General features: G+C 38.2%; 2 protein-coding genes across 2 annotated transcripts in view; one reads left to right on the forward strand and one right to left on the reverse strand.

Moving 5' to 3' along the window:
• LOC311079634 (NACHT, LRR and PYD domains-containing protein 3-like) overlaps positions 1–19,413 on the reverse strand; it is a 158,882-nt gene that overhangs the window by 75,875 nt on the left and 63,594 nt on the right. The gene's annotated exons all lie outside the window — the stretch shown is intronic.
• LOC311079844 (uncharacterized protein) lies at positions 1,206–7,304 on the forward strand. The gene is made up of 10 exons (XM_084109574.1): positions 1,206–1,361; positions 1,441–1,675; positions 1,948–2,062; positions 2,706–2,823; positions 2,903–2,994; positions 4,568–4,685; positions 4,796–4,897; positions 4,952–4,990; positions 6,805–6,990; positions 7,121–7,304. Coding segments are annotated over exons 2-10 (840 nt in total). The 5' UTR covers positions 1,206–1,361; positions 1,441–1,607; the 3' UTR covers positions 7,123–7,304.

Here is a 19,413-nt window from a genome sequence, read left to right on the forward strand (position 1 = left end):
GTTTCAGTCTCATATTATTACAATGTTCAGAAAGCATTGCTAGCCAACAATGATCCACAGGGGCCTTTGGTAACAAACACGGCAAAATCCTCAGTGTTAAAGAGGTCATGACATGAGGATTCACATTCGCTTTGGTCTTTTGACTTATAAGAGGTCATTGCACTATAAAAACATATTGCAAGTTTCAGACCTGAAACAAGCATCCTAACTGAACAGCATTTGTTGAAACCAAGCTGCCAAAATGACTTGTTTTCCACTTCCGCCCATATTTTACATCACACTGCGACAGATATCTACATTTGAGCGCCTCCACAACAACACTTTAAAGCTTATTTGAGCTGATCAGTTCAGTCGGCCCACAGCGGCAGTGAGGGAACGAGAGAATGTTGAAGTCAAGCGCTGAGAGGTTTCCAGATCACGTCAGGCTTTTCAAAAGCACTGCTAAACTAGAGAGAAAAAGTTGAAGTTGTCGAGGATAAAAAGACGTTGTGCTGTTTGTGAAAGTGTAGTTTCTGCACAGACTTCCACAGGACTCCAGCATAATCACGTGACTGAGCTTTATTTTTAACTCTTTCCTCGTCTGCGTTTGATTTTTTAAGTTGGCAGCCAGTGTTTTATTCTAGCTTTATCAACACATTAATGTGGGTAAGTTTCATAAGAAAATTATTCAGTTCGACTCCCAAGACAAGACGATGCTCACCCGACTGGCCAATAGGAACGTGGCCCCGCCCATGACACAATTTTCACAGCAAAAGCAAAATCCACAAGAGCAAGAAATTGCATCCAGAGCAAAGAAAAGCATTTTGAGAGAAACACTTTTTTTTTTTAGAGAAAATGTTTTCACACTGATAGCAAAAAATATATATTTGAGAGTTTTTTTCAAAATATTTTGAATTTTTTTTTCTCAGAAATAATTTTAAAAATTTCAAATTTATATTTTTTTATGTTCGATGAGAAAATACTTTCTCTCAAAACTTTTTTTAGTCTCAAATATTATTATTTTTTGCTATTGGTGTGATAACTTTTTCTCTCAAACTTTTTTTTTTCTCTCTCAGATCATTTATTTTCTCGCATGTAATAAAGACACAATTCTAGCTCCATAAAATACAAGCTGATACTCTAAACACAGCGTTCCAGATCAAATGTAAATCATACAGGCTAAAATGTGTGGCACCTTTATGGTTAATTGTCATATTAATTTAGGTGAATGCAACGTTTAATCATTATTATGTAATTGTGTTGGCAATGAATTCCTCTTATTTAACAGGACAGACGAACCATCTCTTTTTGATGGACTGTTCATCGCACAAGATGCCAAAGTATCTGCCTTTGTTGACCAAATTAGAAGCCAGATGTTAAGTGTAAGGATTTCTTTAACTCTTTTTAATTGAATGTTTTCTTGTCCTGGGATTACATGTAACATATTGTTTCTACTTTCAGAGGACGGGTCATGATGTCTGCGGACCGGCAACATTTCCAGCAGGCAGAGAAATAGCACAGAAGTCCAGGGCCAAGGTGGATGAAGAGGGCCTTGAAATAGCTGTGTGCAGACATGAATCTCGCTGCAAGGCTTGAGCCTCTACCGTGGTGAAATATATGCCGACCCAATGTTCCTGCAGAAGGAGCCGGCACACGCTGCAAATGCAACACTCTTTTGTATGGACATTGCTTGCAGGTAGATAGCCATTGCCAAATGATAACTGAAGTTTTTACTGATGTTTTACCTTTATTAATATATGCCATGCATGGGAATAACACCATGACTAGCTAAAAATCACACATTTTTTATATTATGGAATTAGAAAATGGATATGGGTACTACCTTATCAGCACTGATATGAAAAATTACCATACATATGACTACATACTGTAGTGTTACAGGAATTGTACTAGTCACTTAGATCCTGGTTTGTCTCCTTACCAGTTTTGGCAGTTTTCCCTTTACAGGCACTGGCCTTATTTGGAAAAGATGGCAGAAAAGTTATCCGAGCTCCAACCACTTCCCATGATGAAGCCTTTTCTATCTGTAATGCATGCCAAGGCTCACACTGGCAAATGTGAGGTACTGTGTGTGAGTTAAGTTTACGTTTTAATGTTTTAATGAAACATCCTTACAGCATCAGAAAAATGTAGCTTGATTATTATCTCGGTAAATATGCACGTTTCATAAGTCAAAAGTAGTAAACATTATTGAAATACTTTAATGCAATGGTTTTCAGACCTGTCCTGGAGGACCCCAGCACTGCATTGTGTACAGTATGTCTCCCTTATCTGACACACACAATTCAGGTCTTGCAGTCTCTACTAATGAGCTGATGAGTTAATCAAGTGTGTCATATAAGTGAGATATACAAAATGTGTAGTGCTGGGTATCCTCAAGGACAAGTTTAAAACCACTTATTTAGTGTCTGTGTGTGTTGGGTGTGTGTGTGTGTGTGTGTGTGTGTGTATATATATCACACTGTTACAGCAGCACTGGTCATTCTGGTTTAACCGCAGGGTTGTTTGCAGGATATGCTTCCTGATCCCGTCCAAAAGTTCTGACTGCACAATTGCAGTTGTGAAAGCTTTTCTTTCATTGTTATCCTACCTCAGAACATTTTATATTTTCAAAATTTGCTCATGGCACCAAATTCAACTGATGATACACAAACTAATAAATAAGATTTGAATGATAAAGGTCTTGGTCTTCTTCTTGGGAGCAGGTTAGGTGGGGCGGGAGAAGCCAGGAGGGTGCAGGAAACACTGTTGGTGAAGAGCTGGAACAGGTCAATAGCTTCCTTTCAAGGGCAGCTCTTACTACAAACTACAGGACCAAGTCAGGTAAAGGGTTAACCAGTGTGTTTGACACAATGCTAGATTGTACAATTGATTTGTTCTTATTGGTTTTGTTTTTTTATAGGCAGAGGAGATATGATTACTGTACTTGCCATGGGATGGAGCAATAGGAAGGTGGAGAGTCTCCACAAGACACTGGCGGAAAGATTTGTCACAGTAAGAAGCCTAGACTGCACGTTAAGGTGTTTCCTGGGCCCAGGGACGGACTGACAATCTGTGCGTTCTGGAAAAGTCCAGAACGGCCGTCCAACCGAGGGCCGTCGGCAAAAAAAAAAAGTCTAATAAAGCAATATGAACAGCCAACAGCAGGGGCACTAATACGATCACTTATATGCTACGTGTAAAAAAAAAGAGTCGGCCTACTAGCCACTGACTTAATAGTTTTAGGCTATAAAGCTTACCTAGCTATTGCACTTTTAAATTTGCTTACATTATATTTGAATAGTTATAAGTTATAGTAGGCTATATAGCAGTTGCGTCTGATAAACATCAAATGGGAAACGCTCAAAAAGCGGAACGAAACTTGTTTGATCTGTGCGCGGCCAAAGCAAGCAGGGCTGATCTCGATAACGCGAACATTATTACACAGAGCTGCGCGATCCACTGAGAAGCATTTCAATTCAGCGCAGAATTCTCTATTATAAACCCACAGATGACTATGTGATTCAAGTTAGTTAAAAGACAGATGAAACAGAGCAAAAAACAGGCGAAACAACAAACCAGTTAGAAAACAATTCACTCCACAACTTTACTGTAGAAAAACTGTAGTAAAACAAACTTTTTTTTGGCAGAAATGTGCCTGTATATATTCATATTAAAAATGCTTTTATATATAGTCATGTTATTAAAGTTATTAAGTTGTTATTAAACATAGCCTAATGTTATTAAATGTAATGCAGTAATGTTTTTGTTTAGAAGTTATGGCAGTTTATTTATTTTGCATTTATATTAATACTAAATATTTGTTTTTGATAACACATACTATAGGTTTATAGAGAATTAAAAATCAATATATATTTTCATAATTTTTCAGGAATTGTTTAAAACTGTCTGAACCAGAACCAGATCTCAAAATATTTTATTATTTTGCATATTATGGTGAAAAGTAAAAAAAAAAAAAAAAAGTTAAAAGTAAAGTTAAAAAGCACCATGTTATATGTATAATAAATATTTTTGAGTATAACAAACAAACAAACAAACAAACAAACCCTTCTAGATTATTGTATCCCTTGAGGTAGCCCACAAAAAGGTTGGAGACCCCTGGTATATAGTAACTATATGTTTTATAATTACAAGTTTGTGTAATTTGGAGTTTCTGTGGGCAGTGACATTTCATTATTTGTATTTTATTTTCAATGCAGATGTAATGGCATTGTACAAATTTTTTGTTTTTATTTGAAGGCTGAGGCTTCATTAATAAACACAACCCCAATTATCATGATTGATTTTGAGATGTTACTTGCTTGTCTGATAGGCTACAGTATTGTGGCATAGTATCAGGACATCCTGGCTATAGTGTCTGTAGCGCACGGCTAGGGGCGAATGGCCGGATGATGGGCCTATTTGGGAGAAAGTCCAGGGCTGTTTTTTAGCCCCAGTCCGTCCCTGCCTGGGCCCTGGAGACACTATGAGTGTGATTGTGCTCTCCCCTGCATTTTTTTCAGGGGCAATTGTGGTTAATTTTGCAGTGATACTATGTTTTCTGTCATTTTTTTATCTTTTTAAATAGACTACACAGAGAGCAGAAGTGGAAGCAGCCGATCTTGAGAGTCTCAAGCAGGAGTTGAACATCTCTATGGAGGATGCAGATCGGTGGGTGTGTGATGGCAAGCAATGGGCAGCCACTGGTATGTAATATAGTCACTGGTGTTTACATTTCCATATATATTTGTCTACATTTTTGCAGTGATACTGTGTTTTCTGTAATGGTCGACTTTGCTTATTTCTGGTTTTCAAGAGAGACACAGGACTCACAGTAGCCAGGAAGAGCTCCAGAGGGAAATCCATGAGATTATTTATTCCATCCGAAGAAAGAAGCATGATCTGTGTCGACAAAATGGTATTTGATACTACATCACTCAACTTGCATTTTTTTTTTTTTTTTTACTTTCAGACAGCAACCAAACAAGGCAACGCAAACGGAGAAGACTTGGTGAGCTCAAAAAGACACTCAGAGAGAAGATAGTGCTGTACAACACCATTCCTGGCTGTGAAGAGAAAACTGACACCGAAGCAGCGTGCAGTCTCTCTGATGACTTTATTCTGCCTCGGGAAGCACAAGGAGATGCTAATTAATGTGTTTTATTTTTGTGCTTTTTTGAATTCACAAAATTCAGTTGATTGTTAATACAAGTAATAACACTCAGCAATTTAACACTGCCACCCAGTAAAAAAGGTGCAACATACAGTAAAGAATAACACATTATATATTCTGTTGCTATCTGAAAAATGATCTGTAATGTTCCCATATGAAGACATAGGGCCAGTTGTTCAAAGGTAAGCTGATCGGATTTTGGTTATCGGATTGGATCAGATCTTGAAAATGGGTTGTTCAAAAGGGAAAGAAGGAATCTGAAATCAGATTAGATCACGCAATCCAATCCTAGTTTTAATCTGGATCAAACCTTCAGTTTGTGTTGTTCAAAACTTGTCAGTAGGATTTGGATAACTTTGATCTAAAAAAACAGGATCATCCTGATCCCAACAGGATTTCAAGGTGGATTCCAGGAAGAAAATGTAGTAAAACTTTAAAATTGGTCAAATAATACATTTGTATTATTTAGTGTATATACTTTTATTTATATTTTGCACTTGACTTGTGTGACCGTTTTAACAGTGATAAAGTAGACATAGGTGACCAATTAAGCTATTCAGTATAGTATAGTAAAGTAAAAATAAAATAAAAATGATATTGTCCCCATGAAATAATCACCCAAACAGATTTCAGTAACAAACAAAAATAATATATTCCATTTTTCTGTCATTCATCTCCGTATATTAATTTCAAAGAAACAATCATCAGAGATGAAGAAGAACCCTGAACATTCTTTATTTTGTTAACTATTGGACATTCAGCCATTTTATTTGATCAAAATATCCACAATGTATTTGTTAATGTATATATGTGTGTTTTATTTGTTGTGGCTCAGATGAGGGGTCATAAAAGAAATTATGAATGGAAGTGGATGTTTATGTTATTTCTGTGTTTTGTCTCTAAATAAGAAACACTTACAGTGACCCCATGTTGGCTCTTCTGCCTGTTCTTCACATCGCTGGTCGCCCACATTGTGATATGTTGTCCCATTTAGAGCACTGGTAATCCGGATTTGGTCATCTTGAAAACTGTGTATCTGGATCAGGGTGATCCAGTCCAATGTTGCTTTGAAAAACCGGCATAAAAGTAAGACGGATTACCTGATCCTGAACAAGAAAAAATGGGATTTTTGATCCAGATTAAATGTTTTGAACAACTGGCCCATAGTGATAATCTGATAGTTATTGTTACTCCTGTAACACACACTCTATACTAGTAGTGGTCATCACTTTTCTTTTATATATAAGAGCTGCAATAGCCAAACACATTTAAGAAGAAAACCATATCTATTCTGAAATGGCAAAATCCAACCCAAGCATGAAATAACTCTGCCTACCAATTAGATATCCTTTCAATATGTCTTTAATAAAAAAACATATCTTAATACTGGGATGAGCATTTCTTTAACTTTCTGTTATATTGTAGTGTGATGTTTCAGTTGTTGTCAATTATGTGTATTGGCTGCATTATTATATGCATACTTAAGGGATGATACAGTTAGGATATTGTTATATTATTACCCTTATAAAGTTCTTCATCAATATTATTCTCAAGGCCCTCAGAATGACTAGTGAAGAACACTGTGCTAGACGTAAAGCTGAATATGTGTGTGTTAGTGTTTGAAGTTTTTTCCCCTCCACTTTTATTTTCAGAAATAGTGTCGAGTCTCCGCTTGAAGAGGCGAGTGTTTGAGCAAGTCCTGCTGGTCAGGCGCATGGAGGAGGAGAAGATGATCATTGTAAAAGAGATGACTCAGCATTATCAACATCTAAAAAAACATTGGACAAACTGGACAGTCTTCTTCGGGAGACTAAAGAGGACATCAAGATCCATAGTATGTACGATAAATGTTTTTTATTTAATGTGCAAAAATATGCTGATCCCACTAACCAGGATGTTATAGTTTCCTGTAAATATTGCTTAAAAAAAATCACAATACTTGTTTGCTGTTATTTTTTTATGTTGAAGAGGAGAGTGAGGACAACTGCAGTCCACAACTTTCTGAAGAAGAGCTTTAAAGTTTTAGCACAAACATTGGAAGCATTGGATTCATCATCTTCCCAAAATCAGATTTTGAGTTTTGAGTCTGGAAATGAAATATTTTTCAGATGAATTAAAATAAATAAATAAGTAAAAGTCATTCTTACCCTGAGCTACTGTGTCACATCTATATTTTCTAACTCTTTGCAGATTTGAATAACAGAAGGGTCTACATTATCCATAAGCCTCTGTCACCATTGTTATAGAGGCATCGCTTGCTTACTCGTTACTTTTATAGTCCATATTTTACACGTGGCATTACATTACACCTACAACTGTTAAAAATAATTGTTATTATTTATTGCACATTTAATACATATATTAACATATACGTTTTGGTCGTTGAGGCAATATATTTAATATTACATTTAGCATATGCGTATTAATTTGTATGCACAGACTTAATAATTAATCTCAAGTTTTATATCCCGTTTTAAAACATTAATTAATTTGAATAAAACTGACAAATACTCTTTATTTTCTTCCTCACTTTACATTAACACTAACTACAATACTACTCATGAAGAACAATACAAACTACAGTGATTTTATATTTTATATAATATAAATATATATTCATTATTATTTTGCACCATGATCTATATCCTTAACGATAATTAACGTGATCATAGTGCCCCGAATGCTGATACTGATGTTCTTCATTTTATAACCTATTTTTGCATTTTGCTCACAAGTGGCCAAAGCAGGATATTAGTTCATAACAATACATACAAGTTAATGTACACATCATTCATATTACTTTTGCTTTATTTGCTACAAATAATTACACAGAGACAAGCATATGCAAATATAATGCCTGTGAAACATTGTGTTGAAGGATTTTACTCCTTTAATTTATTACAGCAATAAAAAATCCTGTATATAGATGGACATGTGTTAGGGTTAGGGTTAGATACATTCGTGTGTGTGTGTGTGTGTGTGTGTGTGTGTGTGAGAGAGGGAGAGAGAAAGTTTGTCTGTGTGAGAGATGTGTGCATGTGAGAGTGTGTCTGTCTGTGTGTGTGAGAGTTTGTATGTGTGAGAGACGTGTTAGAAAGTGTGTGTGTCTACAGTATGTTTCTGAGAGTATGTGTGTGAGAGAGTATGTCTGAGAGATTGTATGTCTGTGTTTGTGTGAGAGTGTGTCTGTTTGTGTGTGAGAGAGTGTCTGTGTGTGAGAGAGAGTGTGTGTGTGCCTGTGTTTGTGTGAGAGTGTGTCTATCACAAAATCATGATTAATTTGATAAATTCTGCCATTTGTAGTTGTTAAATGTGTAGCAAAGACAGGGGTTTCCCATGGCAATGATTATATCTCTCAGGCCAATAACAAGTTTTGCAATGAATGGGCGATTTCATAACAGAGGATAAATCTGGACTACATTACCCAATTATCTCAAAGCCCAGCGGCGGGTGGGCGTGGAATGGGGCGTCGTTTAAAAGCATTGTTCTCGTATTAATAGTATTCAATCACTGTCTTCCTTGTGTTCTTCCTGCAGAGAAAGGAAGTACCAGCTTCAGATGCTTCTAACCCAAGGCCCAAAAGTATCTTGGTCTATCCTCCCATACACACATTATAGATTTAAAAAACACATCTTGACTGTGGGCTAATAGGTCCTTTAGGGTAATGAATGATAAAATAATAATAATAATAATTACGTGGCTTTCTGAAATTTTCAGCAGTAAACACATGATTAAATACATTTAGGGTGCATATACTGTATGTTTGCTCTTAATCTTAAATAACAAATATAAACAATCGTAAAAATCAAGAGTATATGAAGGAACAGAGCCAGTGACATATTTCAAAACATTTTATGAGTCCACTCATCAAACACAGAGAACAGATAATGTTCTGTACAAAGCAGCAACAAAAACACAACACAAGAATAAACCAGAACTGCTGTGTCTGAACACTGAAAGACAAAACTACAAGTCATACAAGGCATCTATTTTACAACATAGCAACAAAAAATACATTGGAATACACACACACACACACACACACACACACACACACACACACACACACACACACACACATCTTCAGGATGAACTTTGAATATTTTCTCTTGGCTCCCAGGAGTTTTTCCACTTTTTCCCACTGTAAGACAGCAAACAGTGTTAGTAACAATGCTCATTACTGGAATATAAATACTATCTTGGTTATGTACAATAAGACATAGTTTTCAGGCATGTAATCCATATAATGTAATTGTTTGAAGATATGCATTCAGCAGAGGATTTAATTATTCACACTGCACTTAGAGTGTGTCAGACAGTAACACGTTCACTCATTTGGTGGAGTGTTTACAATCAGTTTTAATCTCTAACAAACAAACTATCAAAACTGACACAAATGACTTTTACACTGAAATGCCTTCCGAAGTCTAGTGCCTAGTGAAATGCCTGCACTGAAAAGTTCACGCACATCCACATATGAAATCACTCGCATATACATATACACAACTAAAGCACACATCCACGTTTTATTTTGTATGTATGCGCGAGTGTTTTATGGATGTGTATGCACGCATTGAGTTTATATGTATGTGCGAGTGTTTATAGGTGTATATGCATGGAAGTTTATATGTATGTGCGAGTGTTTATAGGTGTATATGCATGGAAGTTTATATGTATGTGCGAGTGTTTATAGGTGTATATGCATGGAAGTTTATATGTATGTGTGAGTGTTTATAGGTGTATATGCATGGAAGTTTATATATATGTGCGAGTGTTTATAGGTGTATACGCATGGAAGTTTATATGTATGTGCGAGTGTTTATAGGTGTATGTGTGCGTCAAGTTTATATGTATATGCAAGTTATTCCCTAGTGTATATGCATTCATTACTAACATAATATGTATTGGTATGAATTTCATATTAATGTGCACGTGTATTTCATATATGTATTTTGAACATCCAATAGTATACATGTATATGCGAGTAATTTATGTATGTATTGATAAGCGAAGTTTGATTTAAATCCTACGTGGCGCCTCATAAATCACCTTTGTTGTCTGTCCTCTAGCCTCTAGTATGTTTGTTCTGTTCCTGGCTTTGCACCTGTATAAAAAAATAAGAGACAAATAGCACAATGTACTATATATTATAATGAATATATTGGTCATATTATTTATGCTCACTGTTTATAATTCTGAAGAGCAAAGAGAGAGAAGAGAGTTTTTCACTGAACTTTAACAATGACTTTAAAGATCTATTCTGTTCACACACACACACACACACACACACACACACACACACACACAAACACACACACACACACACACACACACATATATATATATATATATATATAAACATATACATACATATATACACGTGTGTGGAAACAATTCCATTCTAGTTATTATTATACATAATTCCATTATTTTATTACAAATATTTATTTTATTTGAAATAACAACCATTACAACTATTTTATTTAAAATGTTAATTATTATTAGTTAGGCCTAATATGATTATATTTGCAGTATTTATTTATTAATTTCCACAATTGGATATTTCTGGAAAATATTATCTCAAATATGAATGTACATCAATTAATAATGAACTGAAATGTAGGCCTAATTCACATCAAATACTTTAAAATAGTATTTGGATGATCGAGTCAGATTAACGAAATATGGAAACTATGGACGTTTTAACAAAATGTGTGGACTTTTTACATGGTCCCTTACACACAACTTTTCCAATTTCCGAACAATTTCACACTAAATACTAACTTTAAAATGCTGATGTGATCTGGTCAAATGATTTGACCCTCAAACTTGTTCAAATAATGAGAAAAATAACGTCCCTTAATGATTTGACACGCAATAACGTTAGGCCTATTAAATCTTGAATAGACGATAATTATAGACCTAATATTTATCCAGTAACAATAATCCCTCTCTTTTTAATAATGTTACGTTGATAAATATGAATAAAAGCGAAGTTTAATGTCACTTGTGATGTTCACGCTGTCTAACTTTTCCATTTACTTTAGGATATTTCATTGTGTTTCTTATTTCATACAACGTTATTCTCAAGTAAAAACCTCTAACAAGTTACAAAATCACCACAAAGCAAGATGAAACAGCACAAAGTGCCTTGCATATTATATTGTTCTAAAATTATTATATTATCAAGGTTATTATCAGTATAGCCTCTCTGGTATAACCTACCTGTATTAGCCTCAATTATCTCGTAGAAAACCCACAATGCATCGAGGCGACTGCATGGCATATCTCCCGCCTCCTATAGGGGCACTATTTCAGGAAATGATGTAATGGGTCGTATTTGAGGAAAGGTGCAAACGACCATTATGGTCGTATAAGTTGGAGGACTTGTTGGGCCTTTCAAATGTCAAAACTTTACAGCAATCATTTTCTGTTCAACTATTATTTTGCAAATCAAACAAAACTAATATTAAAGTGTAAGTTGCAGGTTAAAATTTTTACGAAGATAATGCAATGTGTTTATTAAACATAAAGATAAGAACCGCCCACCATTGTTTTTTTATACCAAAATGCTGATATAATATGAAAAATTGGCACTTTTAACAGTGGTTTTAACCGCTCCCGCTCCCTTCCACTAGATGGGGTGTGACGTCATAAGAGGAACTCACTAGTAGAGTTACCGTACGTTAGCAGCTATAGATGCCTTACATAACTTCAGAAAAGTTGGTTGTATGTTTTATTTGATAAAAAAAATATGGATAAAATAACTCAATTGTAATCATACTCGTGTGTGCTGACTTCAAGGGGACCGTGATCATGCCTGAAATGAGAATAAGCTATTCGCAAAACAAACGGTTTCAGGCAGTGGCGGATTTAGCAAATTGGGGGCCCAAGGCGAAGGTATGTATTCTACAAACAAACCCATGTACAAGATACAGGATATTGTAAGTGAATTGACATTACATTTGAGATTGAACATTTCAAACATTCTACAAACAAACCTATGTACATGATAGTGTGTGTGTGAGAGAGAGGGCTGAAGTTGCAATTGCCATTTCATAAGCAGACCCATGTACAGGATACAGGGTATGGCAGAAAGTGTGAGTGTGTTTGTGTGTGTGTGTGTGTGTGTGTGTGTGTCTGTGTGTGTGTGTGTGTGTGTGTGTCATTGTCTATGAGTGTGTGTCTGTGAGTGAGTGTGTGAGTGAGTGTCTGTGAGTGTCTGAGTGAGTGTCTGTGAGTGAGTGAGTGTCTGAGTGAGTGAGTGTCTATGAGTGAGTGTCTGTGAGTGAGTGTCTATGAGTGAGTGTCTGTGAGTGTCTGAGTGAGTGTCTGAGTGAGTGAGTGTCTGAGTGAGTGAGTGTCTGTGAGTGAGTGTCTGTGAGTGAGTGAGTGTCTGAGTGAGTGAGTGTCTATGAGTGAGTGTCTGTGAGTGAGTGAGTGTCTGTGAGTGTGAGTGAGTGAGTGTCTGAGTGAGTGTGTGTCTGTGAGTGAGTGAGTGTCTGAGTGAGTGTGAGTGAGTGAGTATCTGTGAGTGAGTGTCTGAGTGAGTGAGTGAGTGAGTGTCTGAGTGTGTGTCTGTGAGTGAGTGAGTGAGTGTCTGAGTGTGTGTCTGTGTTTGATTGAGTGTCTGTGAGTGAGTGTCTGTGAGTGTCTGAGTGAGTGAGTGAGTGAATGTCTGTGAGTGTCTGAGTGAGTGAGTGAGTGAGTGTCTGTGAGTGAGTGAGTGAGTGTCTGTGAGTGAGTGAGTGTCTGTGAGTGAGTGAGTGTCTGTGAGTGAGTGAGTGTCTGTGAGTGAGTATCTATTCTACAAACAAACCTATGTACATGATAGTGTGTGTGTGTGTGTGTGTGTGTGTGTGTGTGTGTGTGTGTGTGTATGTGTGTGAGTGAGTGTGAGTGAGTGTCTGAGTGAGTGAGTGTCTGAGTGTGTGTCTGTGAGTGAGTGAGTGAGTGAGTGAGTGTCTGAGTGTGTGTCTGTGTTTGAGTGAGTGTCTGTGAGTGAGTGTCTGTGAGTGTCTGAGTGAGTGAGTGAGTGAATGTCTGTGAGTGTCTGAGTGAGTGAGTGAGTGAGTGAGTGAGTGTCTGTGAGTGAGTGAGTGAGTGTCTGTGAGTGTCTGTGAGTGAGTGAGTGTCTGTGAGTGAGTGAGTGTCTGTGAGTGTCTGTGAGTGAGTATCTATTCTACAAACAAACCTATGTACATGATAGTGTGTGTGTGTGTGTGTGTGTGTGTGTGTGTGTATGTGTGTGAGTGAGTGTGAGTGAGTGAGTGTCTGAGTGAGTGAGTGTCTGAGTGAGTGTGAGTGAGTGAGTATCTGTGAGTGAGTGAGTGAGTGAGTGAGTGAGTGTCTGAGTGTGTGTCTGAGTGTGTGTCTGTGAGTGAGTGAGTGAGTGAGTGAGTGTCTGAGTGTGTGTGTCTGTGTTTGAGTGAGTGTCTGTGAGTGAGTGTGAGTGAGTGAGTGAGTGTCTGAGTGAGTGTGTGTCTGTGAGTGAGTGAGTGTCTGAGTGAGTGTGAGTGAGTGAGTGAGTGAGTGAGTGAATGAGTGTCTGAGTGAGTGAGTGAGTGAGTGAGTGTCTGAGTGTGTGTCTGTGAGTGAGTGAGTGAGTGAGTGAGTGTCTGAGTGTGTGTCTGTGTTTGAGTGAGTGTCTGTGAGTGAGTGTTTGAATGAGTGTCTGAGTGAGTGAGTGTTTGAGTGAGTGTTTGAGTGTCTGAGTGAGTGTCTGTCTGAGTGAGTGTCTGTGAGTGTCTGAGTGAGTGAGTGAGTGTCTGTGAGTGAGTGAGTGAGTTTCTGTGAGTGAGTGAGTGAGTGAGTGAGTGAGTGTCTGTGAGTGAGTGAGTGTCTGTGAGTGTCTGAGTGAGTGTCTGTGAGTGAGTATATTCTACAAACAAACCTATGTACATGATAGTGTGTGTGTGTGTGTGTGTGTGTGTGTGTGTGTGAGAGAGAGGGCTGAAGTTGTATTTGCCAGTGCATAAGCAGACCCATGTACAGGGTATGACAGAAAGTGTATGTGTGTGTGTGTGTGTATGTGTGTGTGTGTGTGTGTGTGTGTGTGTGTGTGTGTGTCTGTGTCAGTGTGTGTGTCATTGTCTGTGAGTGTCTGTGAGTGAGTGTCTGAGTGAGTGTCTGTGAGTGAGTGTTTGAATGAGTGTCTGAGTGAGTGAGTGTTTGAGTAAGTGTCTGTCAGTGAGTGAGTGTCTGAGTGAGTGAGTGTCTGAGTGAGTGAGTGTCTGAGTGAGTGAGTGTCTGTCTGAGTGAGTGTCTGTGAGTGTCTGAGTGAGTGAGTGAGTGAGTGAGTGTCTGTGAGTGAGTGAGTGTCTGAGTGAGTGAGTGTCTGAGTGAGTGAGTGAGTGTCTGTGAGTGAGTGAGTGAGTGAGTGAGTGAGTGAGTGAGTGTCTGTGAGTGTGTGAGTGAGTGAGTGAGTGAGTGAGTGTCTGAGTGAGTGGGTGAGTGAGTGTGTGTGAGTGAGTGAGTGAGTGAGTGAGTGACTGTGAGTGTGTGTGTGAGTGAGTGAGTGAGTGAGTGTCTGAGTGAGTGTCTGAGTGAGTGAGTGTCTGAGTGAGTGTCTGAGTGAGTGAGTGTCTGAGTGAGTGAGTGAGTGTCTGAGTGAGTGAGTGTCTGAGTGAGTGAGTGTCTGCGTGAGTGAGTGTCTGAGTGAGTGTCTGAGTGAGTGAGTGTCTGCGTGAGTGAGTGTCTGAGTGAGTGTCTGTGAGTGTCTGAGTGAGTGAGTGAGTGAGTGAGTGAGTGAGTGAGTGAGTGTCTGAGTGAGTGAGTGTCTGAGTGAGTGTCTGTCTGAGTGAGTGTCTGTGAGTGTCTGAGTGAGTGAGTGAGTGTCTATGAGAGAGAAAAGAGAGATTGTTCTCCACATCGCACGCTTCTGACACAGAGAGTCCTACTTGTTGACATCTTCTCACAGGTCTTCACACCAACATGATGTGTAGATGTAGGAGCTGTACCTGTAAAATAATAATAATAAAAAACATTGTCACCAACTAACAAAATGGTCTATGAACAAAATGAGTGTGGGACAAAAGGTCAAGTCAATTACCTTAGCTATCCAGAAGTTAGTGATGGGCTTCTTTCTTCTATTATGAAGTGAGAGGATAACAAAAAACAACAGCAGTCAATCATTGGGATTAAGAAATAGTTTGAATTTTTGTATTGTTAAATGATTACCTTCTCTCTTTTGTGTCTCTGTCCCTTCCTTTCTCTCTTTCTCATCCCTCTGTTTCTTTTCCTCCTCATGCCTGTTTTTAGTCTTTCTCTCCCTTGTCTTTCTTTCTCTTCCTCTATCCTTTTTCTGTTCTTCTCCTGCTCTTCTTTATTGACTGTGTTTGAGTGCTGAGTGTATCATCTGCTTTTGTCTCTGTCCCTACTCTCCTCCTCCCTCTCTTCCTCCTCATGCCTTTTGTTGCCTTTCTCATCATGTTCATACTAATCTTACTCTGCGAGCCTTGGCCTCAGCAGATCTTCTAACTATGGAGTCTGTATCAACAGTTTCCACTATGTCATGTTCGATGGAAATGACAGCCAGGGATGACAGTCTTTCTTGGGACATAGATGAGCGCAGATATGTTTTCAGTCGTTTCAGTGTAGAGAAACTTCTCTCACCTGATGCAACTGTAACAGGAAGAGTAAGCAAGAGCCGCAGGGCTATGCTAAGATTTGGATAAAGATCTAGGAGATTCTCTTTGTAGATGTAGTTAAGAACTTCCAATGGTGATGAGATGTGTGGGGGGAAAGACTTAACAGCACCTGTAATTTCCATTTTTAGGTCCCCTGCATCCACATCCTCCATTGCCTTCTCAAACCTGTTGCAGCATTCATCTAGATTGCCTGCCTGTACGGTGCTTTTCATTATATCAGTGGAGTAGAGAAATCCATACAACTTAAAGAAGTTCTCCATGTAGGAGAATCTCTCCCTAGTCTTGACCAGGGCAGTATCAACTAGGTGTAAGAAGAACTCTCTTCTGAAATGTTCCTCTGCAGTTGAAGTAGTCTCCTCTGTGCCCTCATAGTCAAACTGCCTTTTTGTTTTTTTCTGCCGAATGTCTGCCCAGATCATCTCCACCTCCATCTTCTCTGCAATTTCCCTGGCATCTATTTTGGCGGCATTGAATCCGTGCTCCCTGAAATCTTGGAGGAAGTCTATGACTGCAGAGATTTCCTTTTTCATGGTCTCAATGCTCACTTTGGGGCCCTGTAGGATCTTACTAACTTTGTTGATAACGTACAATACATTGTACCACACCACACAACTTACCATAAATGGCCATTTCTTCAGTTCCCGGCAGAGGCTTGAAGCACTGGATGCACACTCTGAATCACTCTTTTCTATGGCGAAGTCATGTAAAGCCTCCAGGGCATTCAAAATGTCTGGAAGCTGATACCGTACAGCTTTTACAGCCTCCACACAGCATTCCCATCTGGTGGTTGACAAGGCCTTGATGGTAAAATCCTTCACATTCGCCTGGAGAATGGCCCACCGCTGAACAGAGCCACTAAAAAGATTGTAGAGTCTCTGTAACACACCATAGAAGTTGAGGGATATTGTGGATGATTTGGCAGCATCCCCAATGACCAGGTTCAGTGTGTGACTTCCACACGGGACACAGAGGGCTTTGGGGTTGAGGTCAAGGACCCTCTTTTGTACCCCCTGCTTCTTTCCCTGCATGTTACTGCCGTTATCATAAGATTGACCACGGCAGTCAGATATATCCAGGTGCAGTGTTTCCAGATGTCCAAGGAAAAGTTCGAGTAGGCCTTTGCCAGTTGTGTCCTCTGCCAAAAGAAAGCCGACAAAATGCTTGTGGATGGACACGTCTTTGTGGAGCTCGCAATTAACTATGTGCAGGACCACAGATAGCTGTTCATTGTGGCTGATGTCAGGTGTGCAATCCATTATGACTGCATAGTATTTGGCCCTCTTCACTTTTTCAACAATGGCATCAAGGGTGCTCTTTGCCACATGTGATATCAATTCATTCTGGATGTGCTTACTCAAATAAGTGTCTGACAGCTCTTTTTCTTGGATTCTTCTTAAATGTTCTTTCATAAAAGGGTCAAATTTTGCCATCAGCTGTACTTGTCCTAGGAAGTTTCCATTGCCATGCTCATATAATTTATCTGTATGCCCACGAAAAGCAAGATTTCGCTCAGCTAGATGGGTAATTATGGCAAGCAATCTTTTTAAAATATTTCTCCATCTCTCAATTTCTGTCATCATTGCATTTTGGTTCAGCTGATCAATGGCTGTGCCTGTCTGAAGTCTTTGGGTAAGTGTGTGCCAGGACTCCATATGAGACACATGTTCAGCGGACCTCTCATGCTGTTTCAGGTGAGCTCCGAGGTTTCTCCAATTGTTAAAACCATCTGAACTTAAATGTGTGTTCCCCTCTCCAAAAAGTCGGCAACAAAAGCACATAACACAGTCCCCTGATTCACTGTAGATAAGCCACGTCCTATTAATCTTCTCCCCGTTTTTCATTTGGATGCAGTAATTATTACTGGTAAATCTCTGCCCCTCTTGATTTTTGGGGAATTCTACACTAACTTGTATGGGACCTTTGCGAACGATTGCACATCGCTCCTCGGCCGTGAGCTTCTTAGGCCAGAGAGCCGGGTCATCTGTCAGCAAGCCCACAGTGCTCTGGTCGGTGGCAGCAGGATTAGCACAGCTAGGGCTGGGGCTATTACTACACTGTAAAAAAAGAATTGTAATTTTAACAGTAAAAAACTGTAAAAAAGCAACGGAAAACACATGTTAATTGCTTAACAGTATGTACCCTTACTATATACAGTGAAAAACTGTAATAGCTCTCACAGGACATTTCATGTAATTTTATACATGAATAATTTAAAATTAAAAATTTTAAATACTTAGAATTTATTTAATTTATTAGAATTTAAAATACTGTTAAATGTACGAATTAAATTTTGTTAAATTTTGGAATAACACTGTAAAAAAAACTACCATAAACTTACCATTGCATTTACCGTACCTTACTGTAAAAAATAAACTAAAATTTAAGGTAAAAAACTGGCAGCTGTGGTTGCCAATACTTTACCGTAAAAAATACTTTAGAAACATTTATGTTTAATGGCATTGAACAAAATTTTACGGTAAAAAAACATTGTGGAGATTTGCTTTAGTTGGGCTCTTGACCCTTGACTTTCTAACGTAGATTTTCTCTGGCTGCTTTAACTGTGTGATCATAAAACATTCGTTATGGCATGAAAATCAGAGAGAGAATGTGATCAGGTGTTGTTGGCTATTTATTGATGATGACATAATCGTCATGTAGTGGCCTGATTCACTGAGCTCATAAAGAGTCTTATCTTTCATTGTATGAGGAGGAATGTTTAATACTAATTAATATTTAATGTTTTTGAGTATTATAGCTCTGTGACCCTACCGCATGCGAGCTAGCAGTGACAAACAGGTAATCTGAAGAACTTTAAAAACACACAGTGTACAAAAAAGGATTAAAACTTCAGATCAACACAGACATCAAGAATCAGCATATGAATCTCAACAATGCTGACAATCAACAAAATAATCAGATAAAACTCTGAACATCACAAAACAAGTTACTAAAAAGTTGCAACAAATACAACAGCGAAAATAAAAGCAGATAATAATAATAAAAGAAAATACTAAGGCAATTCAGCATAATTTATTCATGCTGCAATGCATGTTGGGAGATATTGATTGAGTTTTGATTGATGGCTCCCATCATGCACTGCACTTATATCCTTGTTGTTGAGATTCATATGCTGAATCTTGATGTCTGTGTGTGTCTGAAAAATACAGTAGTTCAAACCTTTATTGTGCAAAATGTTTTACAAATTCTTCAGATTATCACAACACTGATGGATCACATGCATGCTGTAGAATCATAGGGCTACTACAATTAACTTAGTTAAAAAATATATATTTTAAATTGTGTTGTTGTTGTTTTTTTTGCCCGTAAATTTAAGTCCCGCAAAACATAAAAGGTTGCCACCATTTTTTTATGGTAAAATACTGGCAGCCACAGCTGCCGTTTTTTTTTTTTTTTTTTTACCGTAAATTTCACAGTTTTTTACACTAACAACAGTAGAACTAGGCGGTTGACTCACCAAAGCCCCGTCATCGGTGTCAAAATGGCCATCACTGGACAACTCTTCCACCTCATCTGTGTCAACCTCGATAACACTGTCGGTGACGGCGGGCAGCAACAACATGATGTCCTCATTGTCTTGGTCAACGTTATCAC

Source organism: Abramis brama, assembly GCF_963993115.1.
Source record: "Abramis brama genome assembly, chromosome: 1".
NCBI classification, from domain to species: Eukaryota; Metazoa; Chordata; class Actinopteri; order Cypriniformes; family Leuciscidae; genus Abramis; species Abramis brama.

What these genes read in the sequence shown, in the direction of transcription:
- LOC311079844 (XM_084109574.1), top strand. Translation starts at nt 1,608, where the DNA reads ATGTTCCTGCAGAAGGAGCCGGCACACGCTGCAAATGCAACACTCTTT. An exon ending in CTCACACTGGCAAATGTGAG is followed by an intron (nt 2,063 to 2,705) that starts GTACTGTGTGTG and finishes TCTTGGGAGCAG; the next exon opens with GTTAGGTGGGGCGGGAGAAG. An exon ending in ACGCAAACGGAGAAGACTTG is followed by an intron (nt 4,991 to 6,804) that starts GTGAGCTCAAAA and finishes TTTTATTTTCAG; the next exon opens with AAATAGTGTCGAGTCTCCGC.